The 18,713-nt window shown below is 31.2% G+C and overlaps 1 protein-coding gene across 29 annotated transcripts in view; it reads left to right on the forward strand.

Moving 5' to 3' along the window:
- Positions 1-7,854: 7,854 nt before the first annotated feature.
- LOC145301788 (uncharacterized) overlaps positions 7,855-18,713 on the forward strand; it is a 533,649-nt gene continuing 522,790 nt past the window's right edge. For all 29 annotated transcript variants that reach the window (XM_080144599.1, XM_080144601.1, XM_080144602.1 and 26 more), the window contains exon 1: positions 7,855-8,422. In XM_080144599.1, coding sequence (XP_080000725.1) covers positions 8,060-8,422 — 363 coding nt within the window. In that variant the 5' untranslated portion in view covers positions 7,855-8,059. The remainder of the gene's footprint in view (positions 8,423-18,713) is intronic.

The following is an 18,713-nucleotide window of genomic DNA, read 5'->3' on the forward strand; positions in this document are numbered from 1 at the left end:
ACTCAACTTTGAATGGAAGGAGGGAGATGCCTAACATGGCGAGTCATCAATATGCTGATAGATTGTCATTTCTGAGTAAAACTTTTATTAAGAAATCTGTGTGCCGTGCAATTGGGAACGCCTTCTTTGATTGAATGCTGACATAAACCATGTGCTAAAAATATACCTGAAGTCCAATGATCTCCTAACAGTCTAGAAAGATATTATATCATGAGATAGTGGTCGGAACTCCTCTAGTTGGTTGGTTGGTTGTTTTTGTTTTACGGCATATCAACCCTTTTCGGGTTATTTAATGCCGAATCCAAAGATTTTGAAGAAAAATTTTTTTAATAGAATATATTTGTTGTTTTCACGTCGGTTTCTATTTAACCCATAGTTGGACCCTAACAGGTACTACCACTCCGGGTCAGAGTGGACCTGGGAGCAATGGCAATTAAAGGGTGGCTCCACACTCTCCAAAGCCCAAAAGCTGGGGCCTCACCACTGAATATAGCTTAAGGTCATATCCAGGACCCTCATTGAGGGACTTTTACCCTCTGCAGGGGGGCAGTTGGCGTATTCTAATGCCCCACCGACAGGGCCAGGAACTCCTCTGGATTTACTGAGTGAGCAGCTGGGATGGTTAGAAATTCTCTCTCAATAAAGTTTAATGCAAGGCCAGTCATCTCAATAATTCTGAGTTTTCTCTGACCTGGTTATTTGTCTGGAATGGGTTACCCCTCAATGACAAACTATGCAAAATCAAAATGTCTGACAATCTTTTTGTGAAGAAGATGAGAAAGAAATGACTGCACATACCTTCTTCATATGGGCCAAAGGAGAAAGGAATGGTGTTTCTCACGATCCTAGCCACAGCTAGACTAGTAGTGTGAATTTCATTATTAGAAATAGAGCATGGGGATGCACTTCCTTATTATGATCTAATTTTCCACTTTCAGCATTAGCTTAAAGTCAAAATTAGATGTGATCAGAGGAGATTGCACCCAACCCTGTCTCCTTATTTTATCAGAGATCTTTCAGGATGCCTTTTCCCAGATTTATTTTGTCTTGGATCCATTCCAGTCATTTCAATAATTCTGAGTTTTCTCTGACCTGGTTATTTGTCTCGAACGTGTTACCTCTCAATGGCAAGCTATGCAAAATTAAAATGTCTGACCTTTTTGTGAAGAAGATTAAAAAGAAATGACTGCATATACCTTCTTTATCTGCAACAAGCTTTGTGAGTTTCGGAGATGTGTCAAAGAGGTGATGGCTCTCATTGTACCCAAGCAGGAAATATACCTGAATATAGCATCTATTATCTACAATGTTGCTAATCTGTGGCCCAGAGAGAAAGGAATGGTGTTTCTCACGATCCTAGCCATAGCTAGACTAATAGTGTGGATTTCATTATTAGAAACAGGGTGTGGGGATGCACTTTCTCATTTTGATCTGATTTTGTACTTTAAGTATTAGCTTAAAGTCAAAATTAGATGGATGTGTTAGAAGGCGATTGCACTCCACACTGTTTAAGAGTAAGAGGCATACACAACATTAGTTTATGTGTATTTGTTTGACCTTTAGCTAATGTGTCCCGTCTCTTTATTTTATGATATCAGAGATCTTTCAGGATGCTCTTTCCCAGATTTATTTTGTCTTGGAGCCGTCCCAAATGGTACTTATCATCAAAGAAACAACCCGCCCACCCCAATTGTTTTTCCCACTAGGCAATACCCATTTCCAGTAAGAAACTGACTCACTTATTTTCGGTTTTTGTTGAAACAAAAAGTGAGCTGTTAATAATTTAAATAGATCTGGGTGGTCTTTACTATCCATCTCCAATTAGCATTGAATTTTCTTCATTTATTTTTTATTATTGCCGTTTTTATTTATTTTTTATTATTGCCGTTTTTATTTATTTTTTTTTATTGCCGTTTTTATTTATTTTTTTTATTGCCGTTTTTATTTATTTTTTTTTATTGCCGTTTTTATTTATTTTTTTTTATTGCCGTTTTTATTTATTTTTTATTGTTGCCGTTTTTATTTATTTTTTATTATTGCCGTTTTTATTTATTTTTTTTTATTGCCGTTTTTGTTTATTTTTTTTTATTGCCGTTTTTATTTATTTTTTATTATTGCCGTTTTTATTTATTTTTTATTATTGCCGTTTTTATTCATTTTTTTTTATTGCCGTTTTTGTTTATTTTTTTTTATTGCCGTTTTTATTTATTTTTTTTATTGCCGTTTTTATTTATTTTTTATTATTGCCGTTTTTATTTATTTTTTTTTATTGCCGTTTTTATTTATTTTTTTTTATTGCCGTTTTAATTTATTTTTTATTATTGCCGTTTTTATTTATTTTTTATTATTGCCGTTTTTATTTATTTTTTATTATTGCCGTTTTTATTTATTTATTTTTATTGCCGTTTTTGTTTATTTTTTTTATTGCCGTTTTTATTTATTTTTTATTATGCCGTTTTTATTTATTTTTTATTATTGCCGTTTTTATTTATTTTTTTTTATTGCCGTTTTTGTTTATTTTTTTTTATTGCCGTTTTTATTTATTTTTTATTATTGCCGTTTTTATTTATTTTTTATTATTGCCGTTTTTATTTATTTTTTATTATTGCCGTTTTTATTTATTTTTTATTATTGCCGTTTTTATTTATTTTTTTTATTGCCGTTTTTATTTATTTTTTTATTATTGCCGTTTTTATTTATTTTTTATTATTGCCGTTTTTATTTATTTTTTTTATTGCCGTTTTTATTTATTTTTTATTATTGCCGTTTTTATTTATTTTTTTTTATTGCCGTTTTTATTTATTTTTTTTTATTGCCGTTTTTATTTATTTTTTATTATTGCCGTTTTTATTTTTTTTTTTTATTGCCGTTTTTATTTATTTTTTATTATTGCCGTTTTTATTTATTTTTTTTTATTGCCGTTTTTATTTATTTTTTTTTTATTGCCGTTTTTATTTATTTTTTATTATTGCCGTTTTTATTTATTTTTTATTATTGCCGTTTTTATTTATTTTTTATTATTGCCGTTTTTATTTATTTTTTATTATTGCCGTTTTTATTTATTTTTTATTATTGCCGTTTTTATTTATTTTTTATTATTGCCGTTTTTATTTATTTTTTATTATTGCCGTTTTTATTTATTTTTTATTATTGCCGTTTTTATTTATTTTTTTTTATTGCCGTTTTTATTTATTTTTTATTATTGCCGTTTTTATTTATTTTTTTTTATTGCCGTTTTTATTTTTTTTTTTTTATTGCCGTTTTTATTTATTTTTTATTATTGCCGTTTTTATTTATTTTTTATTATTGCCGTTTTTATTTATTTTTTATTATTGCCGTTTTTATTTATTTTTTATTATTGCCGTTTTTATTTATTTTTTTTTATTGCCGTTTTTATTTATTTTTTATTATTGCCGTTTTTATTTATTTTTTTTATTGCCGTTTTTATTTATTTTTTTTTATTGCCGTTTTTATTTATTTTTTATTATTGCCGTTTTTATTTATTTTTTTTTATTGCCGTTTTTATTTATTTTTTATTATTGCCGTTTTTATTTATTTTTTTTTATTGCCGTTTTTGTTTATTTTTTTTTATTGCCGTTTTTATTTATTTTTTATTATTGCCGTTTTTATTTATTTTTTATTATTGCCGTTTTTATTTATTTTTTTTTATTGCCGTTTTTGTTTATTTTTTTTATTGACGTTTTTATTTATTTTTTTTTATTGCCGTTTTTATTTATTTTTTATTATTGCCGTTTTTATTTATTTTTTTTTATTGCCGTTTTTATTTATTTTTTTTTTATTGCCGTTTTAATTTATTTTTTATTATTGCCGTTTTTATTTATTTTTTTTTATTGCCGTTTTTATTTATTTTTTATTATTGCCGTTTTTATTTATTTTTTTTTATTGCCGTTTTTGTTTATTTTTTATTATTGCCGTTTTTATTTATTTTTTATTATTGCCGTTTTTATTTATTTTTTATTATTGCCGTTTTTATTTATTTTTTTTATTGCCGTTTTTGTTTATTTTTTTTTATTGCCGTTTTATTTATTTTTTATTATTGCCGTTTTTATTTATTTTTTATTATTGCCGTTTTTATTTATTTTTTATTATTGCCGTTTTTATTTATTTTTTTTTATTTCCGTTTTTATTTATTTTTTATTATTGCCGTTTTTATTTATTTTTTTTTATTGCCGTTTTTATTTATTTTTTTTTATTGCCGTTTTTATTTTTTTTTTTTTATTGCCGTTTTTGTTTATTTTTTTTTATTGCCGTTTTTATTTATTTTTTATTATTGCCGTTTTTATTTATTTTTTATTATTGCCGTTTTTATTTATTTTTTATTATTGCCGTTTTTATTTATTTTTTATTATTGCCGTTTTTATTCATTTTTTATTATTGCCGTTTTTATTTATTTTTTATTATTGCCGTTTTTATTTATTTTTTATTATTGCCGTTTTTATTTATTTTTTATTATTGCCGTTTTTATTTATTTTTTATTATTGCCGTTTTTATTTATTTTTTTATTATTGCCGTTTTTATTTATTTTTTATTATTGCCGTTTTTATTTATTTTTTATTATTGCCGTTTTTATTTATTTTTTATTATTGCCGTTTTTATTCATTTTTTATTATTGCCGTTTTTATTTATTTTTTATTATTGCCGTTTTTATTTATTTTTTATTATTGCCGTTTTTATTTATTTTTTATTATTGCCGTTTTTATTTATTTTTTATTATTGCCGTTTTTATTTATTTTTTTATTATTGCCGTTTTTATTTATTTTTTTTATTGCCGTTTTTATTTATTTTTTATTATTGCCGTTTTTATTTATTTTTTATTATTGCCGTTTTTATTCATTTTTTATTATTGCCGTTTTTATTTATTTTTTATTATTGCCGTTTTTATTTATTTTTTATTATTGCCGTTTTTATTTATTTTTTTTTATTGCCGTTTTTATTTATTTTTTTTTATTGCCGTTTTTATTTATTTTTTATTATTGCCGTTTTTATTTATTTTTTATTATTGCCGTTTTTATTTATTTTTTATTATTGCCGTTTTTATTTATTTTTTATTATTGCCGTTTTTATTTATTTTTTATTATTGCCGTTTTTATTTATTTTTTATTATTGCCGTTTTTATTTATTTTTAGTGTTTCCCATCATTTCACGCTAGTGTACATATTTTTTTAAAATAAAATTATTGAAAAACATTGGAAATATTTTAAGAGGGCATAGAATGAATTCGGTTTTTTGGTGGTTGTAACTAATTTAGGAAATAGACAAAGTTGGCGACCCATCCCACCCAGACCTTTTTGGCCTATGTGCCACATCTTAAACATTTTTTATATATATTTTTATTTAAAAAAAAAAGAAACAAAAAAAACATGTAAAATACAAAAAATAAATTAATCCTAATGCAACTGAGAGTTAGCCCAGAAGTGGAAGGTAGCAGCAGCAATCGTATTGCCTTTTTTCAGGTCAACAACCAAAACATTCTATTAACTATTAAATGTGATCAAACTGCCCTTTTCAGGACAACTCTCACAAACTACAATATGATCAAACCTCAATCCAATTTTTGCTGCTGTCTGCTTCCTAAGATGTCCACCTTATTCCAGCCTGACTCTCCAGTTCCTATGCAGGCTCTAGCTCCATCCTGAATTTTATTATCAATAGACCTACTCAAGTTTCTTAAATTCTTGTTAGGAAATATTTACAATTTTGGAAAGATTATTAAATGAAGGAATACATGACATTTGTAACGTGGCGCTTACTTTTTAACTGGGTCGTTACAGTTTTAACCTCTCCAACCCACACGCTGTCCGGCATCGCCACAAAGGAACAAACAAATAAAAAAAAAAGGAAAAAAATAAAAATTTGACTTCTCATTTTTTTAAAATGCAAATGAAATTCATTTATTAGTTGTTCTTCCATAACAACGCATTTCATTGTATTTCAAAAGTCTTTTCGCACACACATGTGCTTTTTAAAAGTCTCTGTTGCCACCACCTCACGCTGGTGCTGGTCAGCACTTTTTCGCCCTCGACTTTCACACGTCCATCTTTCCTGCATGCAGTTTGCTTCTCTGTTTTGACCACGTGGTATATTTTTCTCCTTTTTATTGTGATGCAAGCTTGCTAATTTGTATACGTGCTTTGAAATTTGATAGAATATCAAACAAAATGTTGCAATTTAAATCCCATAAATACTTTGAGTTTTTTCTTTTAACGATGAAATTGTAACCATGTTCATTAGTTTAAACTTCTCCCGGACCCTCATGCCGTCCAGCATCATCCAAAAGGAGCAAACAAAAATAAATCCGATCGATATCTTTTCCTTTTTTTTTAACAAAATCATTTATTACCATTACTCTCTCGTCGTGACACCTCTTAAAAAGTCTCCCGCTGCCACATGTTCATCTAGCCTAGCATGTGTTTCTCCCTTCTTCAACCGCATGCCAGCCACAGCCCACTCATTTCCATCCTCGACTTTACACGTCCATTTTTTTCTCTGATCATGTTGTGCATTTTTCTCCTTTTTCCCCTTTTTCTTCTCGCGTACACTTCCTAATTTGCATATGCACTTTTTTCGGCTGCTGCTAATCTCTTTGCAAACCAGCCATCCTTTGCTGCTGCTGATATTTCCCCACGCGCTCATATGCAATATGTTACCAAATTAACGTTGTATAAAAAGACAGAAAAAAAATGGACGTTGCATGTCGGTCTTTTTCTCCCCCTTTTTTTCAGTTTATTTTAAAATCTTATTTTTGTGAAGTTTGCTTGAGTTACTTCCAATATTGTTCGGTCATAATGTTAATAAAATAAAATAATGTTAATAAAATAAAATCGTCTAAAATTATAGCACATTTAACTTTTTTTTCTTCAAGTTACGTCTGAACGCGAATTCAAGACCATATGTTGTTTGACAATTTCGAACAAATTCCCAACATCGATAGATATATTTACATCAGTAATCTTAGAAATTACCGAGTCCAGTTATGTTTTCCGAGGGTATACTGTCTCCTCCTGGTTTTATTTTTATCGTGGGGCCCGGCTTTGATATTGTCATGGAGTAGGCTGGTATACCTTTTTCTGGAATAATGGACTTACACACAGATGATAAATATCGTTAGATCTAACACGGGCTGTCCGTTCCATTTTTTCTCAGAAACTACTGAACCGATCTGGCTTTAAGAAAAAAACAAAAACAAAAAAAACAACTATGAACCTTTGTTATAATAAGATGCAGCGAACTAAGTTTTATGGTATCCGTTCTATGCACAGCTAGAGATTAATATTTAATGCAAAAATGAGCACATATTCAACCATCAATTTGGCATAAATCACTTGTTCTAAGTCAACAACCTGTAACTTTTGCCCGTTTTTAACAACCTAAAAACGTCTAGTTCTTTAACCATGATAAAATGTTCACTATAAACATTATTAATTAAAAATACCGGAGAATAAATATTGGATATCGTATTTTTATATTTTAAATCTCGTCCTTTTTAAATATTTAAAAACTTACCAATTTTTTTTTATGTGAATCTAATGTAAAAGTGACAGAACATCATTTAATAAAAATGTTAACAAATCATTGTTGCATAACAAATATTTAGAGTTAATTTTTTTTTTTTTCCTATTCAATTACGATAAATAAACGATTAAACTATGAATAAAAATCACCCTTCAAAAATTGAAATTAAAAGGAAAAAAAATGATTTCGGATGAGGTTAGTTAGCTCCACCTCCCAGCTCTGCAATTCAGGGTCAATGTCAATCACGTGTTGCCATTCCGCCTTAAAGCCAATCAGATGTCCTCCAGCATTAGCTAAGCCCCGCCCATCTTATTTTGTATTCACAGAGGTCACATGTTGACCCGGAAGTGATGACAGCGAAAACAGTTATTTACTCGGCCTCATCCAAGATGGCGGGGTCGTCTCTCGTTTGAACGGGAGAAAGGCCGATCCTTGACCGTCGTTTAAAAAAAAGAGGATAGGAAGTTAAAAAAAAACAAACAAAAGCGGGGCGATTGAAAGCGGAGGGCTTCCCCAGTTATCCATCATGTACCTAAAGAAGGCAAAGCGCTACTTTGACGTGCAAGAGTCTCGGGATACAACCGACAAGCGAGACCGAACCAACAAGGAATATGGTTCGTCTTCATCGTCTAGCAGCGGCGGCGTCGTGTGCATGGGTATGATGCGATCTGGCGGAGCGAGTGGAAATTCCTCTCCTCCTTCGGCACTTACTCCGGCCGAAGTTTTAACGATTGCCAATAGCGATACGGCCGACATCGAAGGGATTGACGAGGACGACGATGATGAGGAGGAATTCCGACCCGAAGATTTACCGGACGGGGCCTGTTTTCGACCCAAGAGCGTTTTGGTCAATTCCGATACGGACCAAACCGCGATCCGACCGGCTGAGGTAAGTGGACCTTTCACACAATCACCGCCACTATTAGTTTCATTCCCAGGTTCGATCCCGACCGATTCCATAATCCATCACCTCCTTATTTTTTTTATTGGTACCTTGTGCACTTATGTTACCATGCTGAAATTATAATTTAGAAACCCATTCTTAACATGGGGATAGGAGGGTGTGTTGTGATGTACTTTCACCTAACAATTTTATAAACAAATGATACAGTAAAACTAGAATTTAATTTACAAATACAATAAAAAAAATATTTTAAAAAAAGAGTACGGTACCATTTCCGCATAAGTACCTTATTTTATTACATTGGCCACAATTTCGATATCTTATAGTAAGCGCTCTCAAAATACTGCGCTTTTTCTATATTATAAGCGCAAAAATATAAACCTGGACTTCTAATGCTCGGAATAAAAACTGGTGCTAATGCAGAGAGTGATCCGCGCTATTTTTTAAATCGTATTTCCACGTTTAATTAGAGTTTTATGTTTTTTTTTTTTTTAATTCAATTTTAAGGTTAAAGTACAGAATAGGTACAAAACACCCTCTCCCCATGTTAAGAATGGCTTTTTAAGTAATAACGTTATTATTTCAGCACGGATCACTCTCTGCATGAGTACCTGCACTTTAAGCCCTTGTGGCCTTTTGATTAAAAACAAAGTGTAGTATCTGTTCTAATATTGCATTTCATTTGTTTTATCTTCAGTGAAAAAATCCTTCTAGACCGAGACAGTTTAAATTTTGGTATACATCTAGAATGCCCCTTTTTGGAAACTGAATTTTTCTCTACATACAAAATCGACCTTGTAATCCAATCTGCCCTCCTGTCGATGCAAGTAAATAAAAACTCTCTTAAATACAGTTTTTCTTTTGGATTCAAAAACTCAAACACAATTACACGGTACCTCATAGTCTATGTGACAGTATTCCATCTCCAGTTCGATCCTGACCAATTCCATTATTGGCACTTGCGCAGTTAAGCAAATTTAGTTGTTCGTAACATGGAAGGGGGGTATTAACTATTCCTTGCGGGTACAAAGCTCTTCTAAAATGAAAACAATTTGCTTGAGGAAGCTAAACTGCACAAGTGCACCATCATTTTTAATTATTAGCTCTGTCATAATTTGGCTGTTTTATGCAAAGTAGATCAGTAGATCACATACTGTCCATCTTTGATTGAAGACCACAAATATGAACCTTCAACATGATACTCGAATACAGCAAACTTTGATTCTAGCTAGACATTATTTCATATTGACAGCTTAAAGGCTTTAAAATCATATTCGAGTTTATTACGGTCACGAATAAATCACCATAGCAAGCATATAATATATATAACGAAAGGCGAGAGGAACGCGCCCGATCCAATGTTTACATCGTAGGGTTCGACATTGTTGGTAGAAATTAATGTCTACGAGAATGTAGATTTTGTATAGGCGAAAATCAAGTAATATGGTTCATTTGTGCTGCTGCTTAGATCAAAGACAAACGATATTTCTAGACCGTGCCACTATTATAAATTTTTTGTTCTTACTTCTTTTAAATCTTATTTTAGAAAATTATAATTAAAATAATTGTGTGGCGTGGAAACATTCTATCAACACTGCTACAAAATGGGGGAATTCAATACTACTACTACTACTACTACTATTTCAAAACACTAAATAAACAATAAAAATAAATAATAAAAACTAAGAAAATAATAAATCGAACAACCAACTATCCCTCCCCCCATAAGAAATCCTAAACGATCTAAATCTGTGATTCTTAAACAATAATGCAAATGCACTAAGAACAAACAGGTACTTTGCTTTCATCCAGGGTGTCCCTTTTTAAAGGGGAACTGAATTTTCCTAGAAAAAAATCTATTTTGTGTGTAACTTCTCCTTCATAGGGAAGCAAGTATATATAAAAAAATTTTTTAATATTTTAAAAAATATTAAAATAAAACCCCACGAGTTGTGGCCGCCTATACCCACATTGTTATGTTGGGGTTTCTCTACCAAGATAGATCCACCCATATCTCCCCTTTTTTACTTTTTGGGCAGAGAATGCTCAATATCACGGACAGAACATTTACAGTCAATTAAATACAGGGAGATTGTAAATCTGTATGTTTGTCTTTCTGGTTAAAAGTCAGATACTACACGAGATAAACTTGCAAACCTTACATCATCGGATTCAGTGTGACTGACCCTCTTCCTCCGACCTAGTTTACGGTTAAAAACAAAACAACAAAAATAAAAACAAAACAACAAAAAAGCTATAGCATTCATTTCTCTGGAGGTAACCAGGGACCAAATGAGTGTAGAGGAGAAGGTAGGGAATAAAAAGAAGCCAAAAAAATATTTTGAAATTTTGCAGTTTAGACAACAAAACGAAAATGGTGCAAAAAATGTTACCAAAGGCAAGATGCGTTACTTATCTACTTACAGTGACATTTATTGGATGTGTTTCTACTAGTATTTTTACTTGTATATTTTTAGGCGATTATCGATACCCCCAAGGGTGTGACCGTCTCATGTTTGCCATCTTTTTCTTGTTCTAACACAACACTCGACACTACTTTTGTTTCAAAGTAAATAAACGCTTTAAAATAAGTTAAAAACACTAAACTCTTATCTTTGGTAACATTTATTCGTTACATATTTGTCTATTCTGCAAAATGCCCAAATTTTTAACTGGTTATGGTTTGACTGAAAGTAGGTCAAAGAGTCAGTCAGCTTTCATGTTATTATACTGAATTGGTTAAGAGAAGGGGGGTAAAGTACAGATCTAAACGAAAGATGTTGCAACTGTACTTTATTTATCTATGTACCCGAACAACGTCGGATAACCGTGCTAGTTCTTAAGCATATCATTTGAGTTTGATTAATGGTTACTGTCGGTTTCACACCCATTGTTACCATGGAGATGTAATTCCTGCATCATCGAGTTCTGCCGCTTTTCGGCAAACATTAACAGCGATTTTTGCTTGATTTGAATTCAATATAGATTCTTTGTTTCGAGGTTTCTCTATTTTTGGCATTCGTCAAATAACTGCAACTCTTTGTCGATCTTGGGATTAGGATCAAAATGTAGTATCTGTTTTGTCTTTGACCTAAAGGAGATAAAGGTGCAAGTCCAGAATTCAACCATATATATATATATATATATATATATATCTTGAGATGTACATACTCGTCACGAAACAAAATGTCAAAATCCAAAAATCACGTAAATTGATCGAATAGTTTTTCTTTTATCTAAAAAAAATCAGTTTTAACGATTTTTAGCGATTAATAGCAAATCGTTGTCATTACAAGGCTTATTTTGATTTTCTGGAGAGATTGTTAGGGGGGAGGTAACTAGTGAAGCATTTTTAATATGGCGGAGCGAAACACTAAACAGTTCTCGCTTTCTCATAAAAATTTTTTTTTAGTTAAAAAAACATTTGATCAATTTACGTGATGTTAGAATATGAGATTTTTATTCTGTGACGAGTACGTGCATCAAAGATTTTTCTGTATTTTTTTATTATTAATTAGGTTGATTTCTGGACTTGCACAGAGAGAAATCCTAAACTAATTATTTTGTCCCTGATCAATACCCTTATTTTCGGGGGTGGGGATAGGGGTTAATTCGGCATTTGATGCCCCCTTGTAGGGCTGTTTTTAAGGAAGCAGTGGTTGCGTAATCCTAAACTCGGATAAAAACAATGCCGATATAAGCAGAAAATACTGGCATTATTTCGCTGTTTTCTTTCTGAACTATTTCGCAGCCAAGTCTACCCTAGTATTCATAACTGCATACTTTTTTGAAAAAAGTGGTACAGGAGCTCTGACAAAACTCGAACCCGACGCCAAGCCTACTTTCCGCGCACAACAACCACTACTCCACGTTTTTCGATATTTGTGAAAAGCAACCTATTTTTATAACGACTACACAGTAGTAGAATTTCTCTGCCCCCCCCCTAAAAAAAAAAAAAAAGAATCGCTTCATCTTAACATTTCTCTGCGACTGATTCTGCATTTTAATATCCATGTCTTGTTATTGTTTAATATTGTTTACCCGATGTTGGCCGGGAATAATTTTGTTTTTGTTTAATATTTTTAACTGAATTATGTATATTTTTTCTGTATTTCATTAAATAAGCGATTACTACTACTACTAATAATAATTTTTAAAAAATTCAAGTTACGTAGAGGCGAGAAATATTAATAGTGGTTACGATATTTTTTAACAAAGCTAAATACGAACATACCGTTATTTCTGTCAACCCCTGTCCTCACCTAAAAATGTATTACGACGGGGTGGAGGCAAACAATTTACCCTTAGTTTTAAATTCTGGTTCTTCTACAGAATTTGAACCGAAGCGAAAATATTTTTGTCAAACTAAACTTAAAACTTGGGTAGAATTACAAAATATTTAAAAAAAAAACAAAAAAACCTGGATCTGACGCAAAAACCATGCATTATCAAAACACAAGGTACTTTCTGTAAAGGTACCTGTGCAAGAAGTGTACAATGCAGCAGAAGTTGCACATTGTCAAACCGCGCCTCTCCAAAACCGGCATGGAGTCCGCTGGCAAGAAAAAAATTTGGAAGCAATATACCGGAATAATCAGACAGTGCTGTTTCGGAATTTCCCGTTCTAGACAAATTGCAAAATTGAGGCTTAGGAGTCCAGCTCCAGCTCGCCCTACTATTTAATACATGGCGCGGGGGGGGGGGTATGCGAATTAATTAACTTTCCTAAGGGTATTAGTGAAATTGATGCAGTACCCCCCCCTCCCCTGGCTTCATGTGACACGGTCACATAGCAGTAAAACTAAAAAGGCGAAAGATTTGGAAAATGTCTTTTAATTCTCTTGGATCATGTGACTTCTTTGCTTTGTCGTAAAAGGTACTGTTGTTGGCAAGCACGATAAAGGCTCGATTTTCGATGTTGAATTAGGGTTTCTAAACTTGCATTAAATTTTTTTTTTTTTTTTGTTCTATAAAAATATCGTCAACATTTTTTGGTTTTCTATTTTAGAAATGGAATTTACTTAAAAATTGATAAACTCTGATTCCAGAAATTCATTTCAAACGAAAACCCTATAAAAAGTCGCTTGGATTCTCATAAACCCAAGTGGTTAAAAATGTGTGTGTGTGTTAGTTACGAAGAATTTAAATGTTAACTAGCTTAATCTATTTTTACTTTTATTTAATTTTAAATTAAAAACAATGATTTTGCAAAACTTGTACATTGTTTTATGTTTGGAATTTTTATTGAATATGTTGTTCGACTTGAGCAAAACTAGTAGCCGTATGTCTAAATCTGTTTAAAATGTAATTTTTAAAATATACTTTCTGCAAATGTTTCAAAGTGTAGTATCTTTCTGAGGGAGGGATATTTTCTTTTAGATTGAGAAAATTAAAAAAAATGTCGTTTCAATCTAAAGTACACCCCCCACACACACTTTTTTTAAATGGGGGAGGGGTTGGGGTTTCTTCTATATTAAAACCGTCCTTGTGTCTAACTTTGCCCTCGAGAGGGGTAACTAGAGGGATCTGGTATTTTATCTAGGATCCAGAAGTAAAAGGCGACCCTCCAAAGCATTACGTCCTCTTTTAAATGTATATGGGAGAGGATACTCTGTGACTTAAGGCAAACTCTTTTATAAGGCAGAATCAATGGGAATATGCAGGTTGTATGTGCCCCCCACCTTTTTTGAGAAGGGGTTGGATTTACTCTCATTAAAATCCAACTTGTGGCTGACTTTAGACATTGCTGAAGGAAAGAAAGCAATTATATAAAAAAAAAAAATCTAAAAAATAAAAATATAATTGCTTCCATAATTGTTTAAATCTCGGGCACATGTGATTTTTTTTTTCGCACTGACGAACGCCGTGGTTCCAAAAGCACGTTCCATTTACTCTGATCTCTTTTCTTAGCCATACCAACCCGTCGTTGCCCGGGAGTCATATTTACTTTCATTTCTATTTTCTTTCGACATTTTTAAAAATAAGTTTAAAATTAAATTTTACGACATTATTGAACCGAAGTTGTTTTTTTTTTAATAACGAAAGTAAAAAATTGAATTTGAACTAAAATCAATGTAATCTACTCAACTGTCATATTGGAATTAACAATATATTACATTATTATATAAGGCATTTACTTTCACGATCCAGCGATCCGCCATTATTTTGAAATCTGGCATCATGCAGTTATCTCCCTTGCTATCATAAAAAATTCTTGTTATTATTTAAGTAAAACTTGCAATGACTTCGAAAGCAATTTTCATTAATAATTCATTTTTTTTTTATCGACACGGCAATTAAGCATTGCTTATAGTTGAAAGTCATTTTTCGGTATTATTCTGAACAAACCGAAACCAAATTATAAAACTTAATTTTAAATTAATAATTTTGAAAATGATCTACCCTTATTCCAATATTTTTAATCTTTGAAATCCTGAGGATTTGCTAAGAATTTTAAACCTTGTTTAAACGACGTTCTATTCGACAGTTTAAATGCTTCTAAATTCCATGCACATTTCAAATGATCACAAAGTAATTTTTTTCTTTTTAGTTATTATCAAAATGTTAAAATAGTTTACGTGTTTACGAAGAAACCGAAATGAATTCTGGTTGAGTTAATCACGTAATTTTAAGTTTTATTTCATGCGATTGCATTTATTTCAATAAATAATTGAGTCACGTAAAGGCGAGAAACACTGGAGAAATGGCGGGAGAAGAGAAGAATGGTTTGTTTACACGGCATCAGGATTCAGTAAAGTATGCAATGCAAGTCTGTAAATAATTGTGAATTCTACACAACTTTCAAAAACATAAAACAAGAATGGAATACATTTAATGAGGAAAATGCAATAAACTACGGATAAAGTGTCTCCTCATCCTCATCAGATAAAATCCATATCGATGTAGTAGTCGCGTGACCACTACCTTGCCGTAAAATGTACTAAAGGCAAGTTGTTGTTGAATCTCGAATAAAATGCATCGTTTTTCCTTTAAGATTGATTTTCTCCTCAAATGTTTACGACTTTATTTAAAAGTTGGTCGTTATTCTTAAAGAATTGATTTACTTTCTTTAAAAAAAAATGTTTAAATATTTTTTATATGAGTTTGGGTAAAAAAAACCCGATTCTATATAAACCTGTTTTGTCTTCCATATGGGTAGAGATTTTGACTTGGGTTAAAAAATAAATACATTTTTGGACATATCTCAATTTTGTTTGAATACTATAAATATGAAGAAATATGTCTAAATTCTTCCTTTTCATTTTAAGGAAGAGCACCTTAAAACACTTAGCTTAATAATAAAACCCCTTAAAAACGAAATTCTTCCGAATGACTGCATTCTATGTTTTTAAGTTTATGATTTCCACTGCTACTGTCATTAGAATCTCTTGTGGTGTAAAAATAGTCTTTTGTTGTTAGGAGCGCAAATACAATTGTATCACTTCTAGACATCCATAGTTTTAATAGTAGTAATCTGCTTTTTTGTTTGTAGCTAAGAAACAAGATGCAACGATTGCTTCGAAAATTTGGCCTTTTCGCTACAAATTCTTTGAGAAGAGAGAAAACCTTCCAAAAAATTCCATTAGTTTTTGCGTTTAAAATAAAAATGATTTAACAAATCATTTTAAATCATTTTTATTTTACGTCAATTTGTTTTTTCTTTCTCTCAATAAATGCCATTCATTTTAAGTGTAAAAAAACATTTTTAGCAAGAATTATTGTAAATATCAAAGAAATAAGGAATTTCTCCGTAATTTCCCCCCCCCCATTTTCTCCTTGACCTTATTCTCTCGATTTAAAGACTCCCCAAACATTTGATTATTCGAACTACTACTCTCATCTTGGTTTATTATTTGCATTTTCGGCCGATGGAACCTCCGACCATTTTTAGATACATCTCTTAACTCTGACCGAACAGAATTTTGAACTGAACTTTTTATTGAATTTGAAAAGCTGCACCTGAAGGTTACATCGGCCGAAACGTTGTGATACCACCGAGGTGAAAATTGTAATCTAAATAATTCAAAATATCCATCTTTTATATAAAAATTATAAAACAAAATGCAAAAATTGTTGGTGTCGATGGATCGATTTTTTAAAATATGAAGCAAAAACAATATTACATACTTGTCATGACAAAAATAGTAATATATCTAAAAATTACGAAAAATCATCGAGTAAAAATTTATTTGCAGTTGAGTCATTATTACGGAAAATTAGGTAAAATCGCATTTTTCTTAGTCGTTATAAAGTTGGCAGTAGGAGGCTATACGCAGGGGACATAACTCCGAAACGAATATTTTAAATTACTTGTATCATGGCTGCAATGTTTGTTGTCTATAGCGATAAAACTAAAAACACAATAACAATTTTTGGATGTATTACTATTTTCGACATGACAATTAAGCACGTAATATTGTTTTTGCTTAAAACGATATTAAAAAAAAAAAAAATCGATTTGTCTGCTAAGCACCAAATTGTTTTATTTTATTTTAATTTTAATTGGATAAAAGCTGTATGTATCCGGCGTTGCCCGGGAGTTGTTTGTCCACCCCACCCCCCTCCTCCAGTTTTGTCGGTTTTCTTACATTTTTTTTTTTTTTTTTTTTTTTTTTTTTTTTAAGAAAACCGCGAAGATTTTGGAGAGATAATTAATGCTATTTTATTTTTTTAAAAACTGTTTTGCAGTAAAATCGATCAATGTAATTCCATAAATACCTTTTTTCTTTTCTTTCTTTTTTCTTTTTTTTTTCTTTTTTCTTTTCTTTTTTTTCTTTTTTCTTTTCTTTTTTTCTTTTCCTTTAATTTAACTATGCAGTTTTTTTTTGTTGATTTATTTTGATTACGATATTTTTAAAGAACCAAATTTTTAATTAAAATCGGAAAATGCATTCTGGTGGATTTAATTCCGTGATGACTTTTTTTTTGTAATAATTTAAAAATCGTTTTGTATATTCTAATATTTCAACAAAATTTTTTGTACAAAAAAGTTGTCAAACGCAGATCGGGGGCGACGTGAAGGTTTCCTTTTCAGTTTTCATTGTTCCCTACACCAAGATGTAGGGGAGGGTGTCACTCCTTTTGCAAAAGTACCTCACTTACCTTAATCTTCACTTTATAATGTTGAGTATTTAGCAGGGGGGAGGGCATCAACTATTTATTTTAGTCATACCAAAAACTATAAAGGATTAAATATACTAACCATTATGCCAACTGGACCGGTGTGAATAGATTTAATTAAAAAAAAATTAATTTCATGCGTAAATCACGAGAAAGGCACACGCGAAGTTTTAAAATTTGATTCATAAAATATATAAGCCATTTTAACAATGTTTTCGGTAAAGTTTTTTTCTTTTCTCTCTGGTGATTTCATTGTTTCAAACCAAAACATTTGATAGAATTAATCTTTGTAATGAATCGGAACAGGGAAGACGAATGGAAACCAGTTAATAAGGTTTTATTTATCTAGAATCACAGATATGCATGTTGAAATAGAATTAAATATTGCTAGGATTTTACACAAAGTAACAATGCTAATATATGATATTCACCCTAAGTGGAAAGAGTTCAGGGAAAGGTTATGAAATGATATACAAAGGTTCAAGTTCAAGCATCTCTGTTTCTTACATGATAGGGATAGACATGTTGTTGTCTAAGGATCAGTTCCGATAGGTTCTTATCGAGCGTTGTATCAGCATGTGAAGTTTCACAAGGTTCTTCAGATACACCCAATTCTAATGAGGCATCTGGTTGTAGAGATGACAGTCATTAGTATTAGGTGCTACATTTTATGGTTTTGGGGCAAGTTACGCAGCGACACTGCTTCCTCCCTTCTAGTTGGAAGTCTAACATGGGCGTATTGACAGTTGCATTCTAGCAATTCAACTTCATCGATAAAGGGTCCATAGTTAGATGACCGTACGTTATGTTTCACCAGAACCGAACCTGATGCTGATTTCCGATTGGAATATTCGCTCGTGAGATGTAGCGTTAGTGGCAGTACACAATCACGAACAAATGGAATATTCGCTCGTGAGGTGTAGCGTTAGTGGCAGTACACAATCACGAACGAATGGAATATTTGCTCGTGAGGTGTAGCGTTAGTGGCAGTACACAAACACGAACGAATGGAATATTTGCTCGTGAGGTGTAGCGTTAGTGGCAGTACACAAACACGAACGAATGGAATATTCGCTCGTGAGGTGTAGCGTTAGTGGCAGTACACAAACACGAACGAATGGAATATTCGCTCGTGAGGTGTAGCGTTAGTGGCAGT

This window comes from Euprymna scolopes, chromosome 2, assembly GCF_053919585.1.
Source record: "Euprymna scolopes isolate OS-2025 chromosome 2, ASM5391958v1, whole genome shotgun sequence".
In the NCBI taxonomy this organism is placed as follows: Eukaryota; Metazoa; Mollusca; class Cephalopoda; order Sepiida; family Sepiolidae; genus Euprymna; species Euprymna scolopes.